General features: G+C 38.4%; 1 protein-coding gene across 2 annotated transcripts in view; it reads left to right on the top strand.

Moving 5' to 3' along the window:
- The window catches only part of PDLIM3 (PDZ and LIM domain 3), a 30,667-nt gene extending 29,266 nt beyond the window's left edge, over positions 1-1,401 (top strand). For both annotated transcript variants that reach the window (XM_025886083.2, XM_025886084.2), the window contains one exon: positions 668-1,401. In XM_025886083.2, coding sequence (XP_025741868.1) covers positions 668-857 — 190 coding nt within the window. In that variant the 3' untranslated portion in view covers positions 858-1,401. The remainder of the gene's footprint in view (positions 1-667) is intronic.
- The last annotated feature ends 5,328 nt before the right edge of the window (positions 1,402-6,729 follow it).

Raw genomic sequence — 6,729 nt, 5'->3', positions numbered from 1 at the left:
AAAGAAAGAAAGAAAGAAAGAAAGAAGAAAAGAAAAAGAAAAAGAAAAGAAAAGAAAGAAGGTAGGAAGGAAAGAAGCAGGACCCGCAGTTCAGGAGCAAAGAGGATCTCAGAAAACACAATAGTTTATGATGTTACCAAAAGCAATTACTGCTCCTAAGTTGGAGTCAACCGTTTTGACAACAGAGGTGAGTCTGCCCACCCGTGGACATTCCACCCCTGCCCTGTGCTGTTTTCTCTGTGCTCCATACAATAGAGGCCGCGGCGCCAAGCCAGAAAGCAGAGGGACTTGCCGATGTGTAGGCAAGCTATGTCAAATCGGAGTTTGCGGAGGTATTTGCCGTATCTATACCATGTTTTCCTCTTTCAAAGAAACAATCGGCATAGATCATGAGGGAAGATCCTATAACTTTTATAGAAGCGACTTGTTTGAAAAACAGGAAACAGAGTCACACGTCAACCTCCGAGAGAACCCCGTGAGGTGTTACTGCGGTTGTCTCGGATCGCCCTGAGGGTGACATCAGTCTCACGGCTGTGCTGGCTTTACAGCTGGGGGCTGTTTCCTGCACATGAAACAAACAGCACCTGACGTATCTGCGGCGTTGCTTCCCTCTGCATCAGGTTTTTGGCTTTGTGTTTTTCACTCCATCTCGTCTTTTCCTCCACAGCGGCGCTGTTGTGAAGGCGCGGGACAAGCACCGGCATCCGGAGTGTTTCGTGTGCGCTGACTGTAACCTCAACCTCAAACAGAAGGGCTACTTCTTCGTGGAGGGGGAGCTGTACTGCGAAACCCACGCAAGGGCTCGCACGAGGCCCCCAGAGGGCTACGACACGGTTACTCTCTATCCCAAAGCTTAATTAAGCCTTACACAGACCCAAGCACGCACACACTCACGCGCACTTACACACGAAGATATCGGTGGCTTTGGACAGAAGTATAGCAAACGGCTGGCTCCAAATCTAAAATCAAGGCTTTTAGACGTTTATCTTATTGCTACTGAAGAACAGGGAGCGGGAGACAAATGCCTGCTATAAATGTACTCGGAAACATACACTTAGCTATGTTTTGCAGCTCTTTTTCTCTCGCGCGCTAGCAATAACTTAAGGACATTGAAGGCACTAATGTTTTTCTATGTCATACCCCACAATTTATATTTATATTGTGACATCAAGAGATTCGGGGGAGTCTAATTATCTTTCCTTAACAAGCTGATTTTGCAATTGTAGTAACTACCAAATGACAATCTTGTATTCTAACACAACCTGCAATTGTCTATTACCTGTTTTAACTATTACAGTGCATGTCAGAAAGAAATTCCCTAGGTTTCTCTAGTTTCGTATTCAAACCATTATACCACCAGATGCAACATACATAATAAATACATAAAATATTTTTAAAATACCTAATGAAGTGGCATTCAATGAATTCAAATAAAATCAACATTCCAACAAGAGGGTCCAATCATATCTTGACATGTACAATAACAACTCGGGTATTTTAAGAAAAATTTGTCTTCTTTAGTTTCCTATACTTTTTCTTAAGAGCCCACAATTTCTGCTGATAGGAGGGACATTTAAATTTGCTAAAGGTAATTCAGTCCCTTTCCCATAAAAACAGTTTCTTGTGCTTTGAAATGGTCTCTTTCATTTTATAAATGTTTCTTTCAGACAAAATATTCAGTGACTTCGAGGCTCAGACCTCCCTCAAGGCTGTTTCTTTATGCTCAAAATTTCACCACTGCTGCCTCCTCCTTCCCAAGATGGCATCTCCAAGAGGAGACAGTTTCAGGGCCCTCCTGAGGAAGGGAGGGGCTGCTAGTCTCCTGGAATCCTATTGTATCCACTGCTAAGATCCATGGTTTCATTTGTGGTCTGTTTTCTCCACATGGTTGGGAGCAGGCAACAAACCCACCTCCAGCATCATCTCCAGAAGTCTCAGCTCTTCCCTGGAGGCTTGGATCCTTGTATCTCAATGAACCCCATCTAGCCCCTGGCTCTGTCTTGTCACCTTGCCTCTCACTTTGGTGGTCACATAGCAATGCCCCTAACTTGCATGTCTTACCTACTTCCCATGCTCTCACTGGGGATACATGGGAAACTTCTGAAAATGTCCCCTCCACATAAAACCATGGGAAACTGGCAGGATGTGGAGAGGGGGAGGTAGGGACTGTCTTAGGCCCTTTGTCTCACCCCTGGTCACAAATTCATCTCTACCCTATTATCCTACCCTCTACATCTATACCCTATCCTGTGGGTCTGGAGCAAGTAATCTCCTATTGTCTCAAATGGAAAACAGGGCACACATTGTATTGCTCTGGAATTCCCGCGAACTTAACTAATTATTTCTGACCCTGACCTGTCTAAGGTTTGGATCCAGTGAGAGGAACCACAACACCTACCTGGCCCCACAGGCATTTGAGATTGCAACTGGAGCCCCTTGCACCAAAACAAATTCATTAACAGAGGCATTAAAATAAAATAAATAAGAAACTTAGAGATCAAAGAAATGAATGTATCCAAAATAGACTATATTTTTTGTTCAGATGTTATTTTAAAGTATTTTGTTCTGGGAAGGACATAAACTTAAAAGCTTGGAAGCCCGGGAGAAAATAAATGGTAACTGACTTAGAAAACTCAAGAAAGCTGAAATGCAAAGCAGCAGTGGAAAAACTGAAAACCAACCCAATACACCCTCCAGAATCTTGCAAAGGTGTGGAAATTAACAGCACTGGTATTTCTGGACTAGGAGATAAAGGTGGAGTGACTGTCAGGAGGAGCAAGTAGAATCTGTCTGAGAAGTATTTAATCCCCAGAGCTGTTTCCTCTCTTACACCTCATGGCCCTTCCCAGTGGTAGTCTGCTAGGTATTATCAGTAGAAGGTTAAGCAACGTCTCAATTGGAGTCAGGAACCACAGCTGAGGATATGTGTACTGTACTAAGAAGAGGTTAAATTAAGAATGAAAGATTCATGATAAAAGTGTACATTATATTGTACATTAATGTACATCATATATTAGTATATGGTAGAATAATAATGAATGGCTTAAGTTCACATGTTTAATAATGAGTTTAAAAAAATGGTAGTGTAGGGGCGCCTGGGTGGCTCAGTCAATTAAGGATCTGCCTTTAGCTCAGATCATGATCTGGGGGTCCTGGGATCAAGCCCCACATCAGGCCCCCTGCTCATTGGGGAGTCTGCTTCTGCCTCTATCCCTCCCTCCCATCCCCCCCGCTCATGCGTGCGCTCTCTCTCTCTCAAATAAATAAATAAAATCTTTAAAAAATAAGGTAGTGTAGTTTTTTTTTAAAAAAATAGTATAGTTCTAATCTGAAATTTGAGAGAGATATGGCTTAAATCTGGTAATTCAGACCATGTGACCAAGGCTTGTGAAGCATGCCCTGAAGTTGCATGTTTATTATAGTTAATAAAAATTATTCTTTCAACAATTAAATCTAGAAATTTTAACATGTAGAGAATTAATAAATAGAAATGAATGCAATAATATATATATATAAAACCCTAAAGACTCCACCAAAAAACTGCTAGAACTGATAAATGAATGCAGTGAAGTCAAAGATACAAAATCAATACACATAAACCTGTTGCATTTCTTTTTTTTTAAGATTTTATTTATTTATTTATTTGACAGAGAGAGGGAACACAAGCAGGGGGGGAGTGGGAGAGGGAGAAGCAAGCTTCCTGCTGAGCAAGGAGCCCGATCCCAGGACCCTGGGATCATGACCTGAGCCGAAGGCAGATGCTTAATGACTGAGTCATCCAGGCGCCCCAACCTGTTGCATTTCTATACACTAATAATGAAGCAGCAGAAAGAGAAATTCAGGAATCAATCCCATTTACAATCGTACCAAAAATAATAAGATACCTAGGAATAAACCTAACCAAAGAGATAAATGACCTGTTCTCTGAAACCTATAAAATACTGATGAAAGAAACTGAAGATGACACAAAGAAATGGAAAAACATTCCATGCTCATGGATGAGAAAAACAAATATTGTTAAAATGTCTATACTACTCAAAGCAATCTATACATTTAATGCAATCTTTATCAAAATACCAACAGCATTTTTCACAGAGCTAGAACAGGCAAACCTAAAATTTATATGGAACCACTAAGGACCCCGAATAGCCAAAGCAATCTTGAAAAAGAAAAGCAAAGCTGGAAGCATCACAGTGCCAGATTTCAAGTTCTATTTCAAAGTTGTAATAATCAAAACAGTGTGATACTGGCACATAGATCAATAGAACAGAATAGAAAACTCAGAAATAAACCCCCAATTATATGGTCAATTAATCTTTGACCAAGCAGGAAAGAATATCCCGTGGGAAAAAAGACAGTCTCTTCAACAAATAGTGTTGGGAAAACTTGACAGCAACATGCAAAAGAATGAAACTGGACCACTTTCTTACACCATACAAAATAACAAACTCAAAATGGATGAAAGACCTAAATGTGAAATCTGAAACCATCAAAATCCTAGAGGAGAACAAGGCAGTAACTTCTTTGACATTAGCCATAGCAACTTCTTACTAGATATGTCTCCTGAGGCAAGGGAAACAAAAGCAAAAATAAACTATTGGGACTACATCAAAATAAAAAGCTTCTGCACAGTGAAGGAAATGATCAACATAAATAAATGGCAACCTACAGAATGGGAGAGGATATTTACAAATGACATATCTGATAAAGGATTAGTACCCAAAATATATAAAGAACTTATAAAACTCAACACCCCAAAAAACAAATAATCCAGTTAAGAAATGGGCAGAAGACATGAACAGACATTTTTCCAAAGAAGACATCCAGATGGCCAACAGACACATGAAAAGATGCTCAACATCACTCATCATCAAGGAAATACAAATCAAAACTACAATGAGATATCACCTCACACCAGTCAGAATGGCTAAAATAAACAGATGTTGGCAAGGATGCAGAGAAAGGGGAACCCACTTACACTGTTGGTGGGAATGCAAACTGGTGCAGCCACTATGGAGAACAGTTTGGAGGTTCCTCAAAAAGTTAAAAATAGATTTGTATTTCCCTGATGCCAATGTTAATTTAAAAAAAAAGTTAAAAATAGAACTACCCTACAATCCAGCAATTACACTTTGTATAAATAGGTATTTATCCAAAGGATACAAAAATACTGATTTGAAGGGATACATGTCCTCCAAGGTTTATAGCAGAGTTATCAACAATACCCAAATTATGGAACGAACCCAAATGTCCATAGACTGATGAATGCATAAAGAAGATGTGTGTGTGTGTGTATGTGTGTGTGTGTGTGTGTGTGAGAGAGAGAGAGAGAGAGAGAGAGAGAGATAATGGAATACTATTCAGCCATAAAAAAGAATGAAATCTTGCCATTTGCAATGACGTAGATGAACTAGAGAGTATAATGCTAGGCAAAATAAGTCAGTCAGAGAAAGACAAATACCATATGATTTCACACATATGTGGAACTTAAGAAACAAAACAAGCAAACGGAAAAAATAGAAAGAAAGTAAGAAACAGACTCCTAATTATAGAGAACAATCTGAGGGGAGAGGGTGGGATGGATTAAATAGATGATGGGAATTAAGTAGTGCATTTGCTGTGATGAGCACCAGGCGATGTATGGAAGTGTTGAATCACCATATTGTACACTTGAAACTAATATAACACTATATGTTAACTAACTGAAATTAAAATAAAAACCTAAATAAAAAAAGAAAATGCAATATGAAAATTATTTTTAAATATATAAAGTACAAAATAAAAATGGCACTGTTAAAATGAAAAGGAATTAAAACTTTTAAAAAATGAGAAAACATTCTGTCCCCCATACTAGTATTTTGTCTCTCAGTAAGTTCACACCAGATTCTACATAGGAATTCATGCCACAAAAAAAGAATGCCAACCAGTTTTGACTTAGCTCACGGAATAACATATTTTCTTAGTAAACAGACTAGTCACTGTGTTTATATTTACAAGCTTATTAAAGCTAACAATGATCAATGAAACTATCCATTAAGATTAAGAACTGGGCTTCTATGAACTTTGGACTCATGATTAACTAAAGTACAGGTTTTTTTCAGAGTAAACACAGGATAGAGTTGCTATGCTCTCTACAATAGGATGAATGATTGAATAAAAAACAGTCCTAGTTATCACATGTGCTTGCACCTATGTAAGCAGAGTAAAACATAATGGTTAATGTGACACAGAGTTTACCCATCTCTCCATAAGATAATCTCCAGTTTGTCCAACATGGGAACACTCCAAGATAAACAGAATGCAACTCTCAGTCTCTTCTATTAACAACTTGAGTTACAAAAGTTTGTCAAGTTGACCTTTGAACAGATTTTATTTCCATCCTAGAAAACTGCTACTATAAGCATTACTCTTTATTATCATGTCATCAGAACCTGATGTTCTTTTACTATTTATGCTGTGCCATCTGAATCTAAAGCGTAAAAAAGGTGATTCAAAAAAAGAATGAGATGTTTAGATAATTCAAGTAAATAAATCATTTATCTCCTCTAAATGACCATTTCAAGACAATCCTCTCAAGTCTATTCATTTTGGAAAGCACTCAATAAATATTTATTTGAAAACCTACCAAGTAAGAGATGTTAAATATGAGGCATAGCAATATGGACTTTTGAATACTTTGTGTACATTTACAAATGGACATTTTTAAGCTAATTAGAATGTTTCATGGGC

The sequence above is a fragment of the Callorhinus ursinus genome, unplaced genomic scaffold (genome assembly GCF_003265705.2).
Source record: "Callorhinus ursinus isolate GAN/ISIS: 27379988/994484 unplaced genomic scaffold, GSC_fseal_2.0 scaffold17, whole genome shotgun sequence".
Taxonomy (NCBI): domain Eukaryota; kingdom Metazoa; phylum Chordata; class Mammalia; order Carnivora; family Otariidae; genus Callorhinus; species Callorhinus ursinus.
The sequence above is the reverse complement of the archived record's forward strand: the minus strand, read 5'-3'. Positions and strand labels throughout refer to the sequence as shown.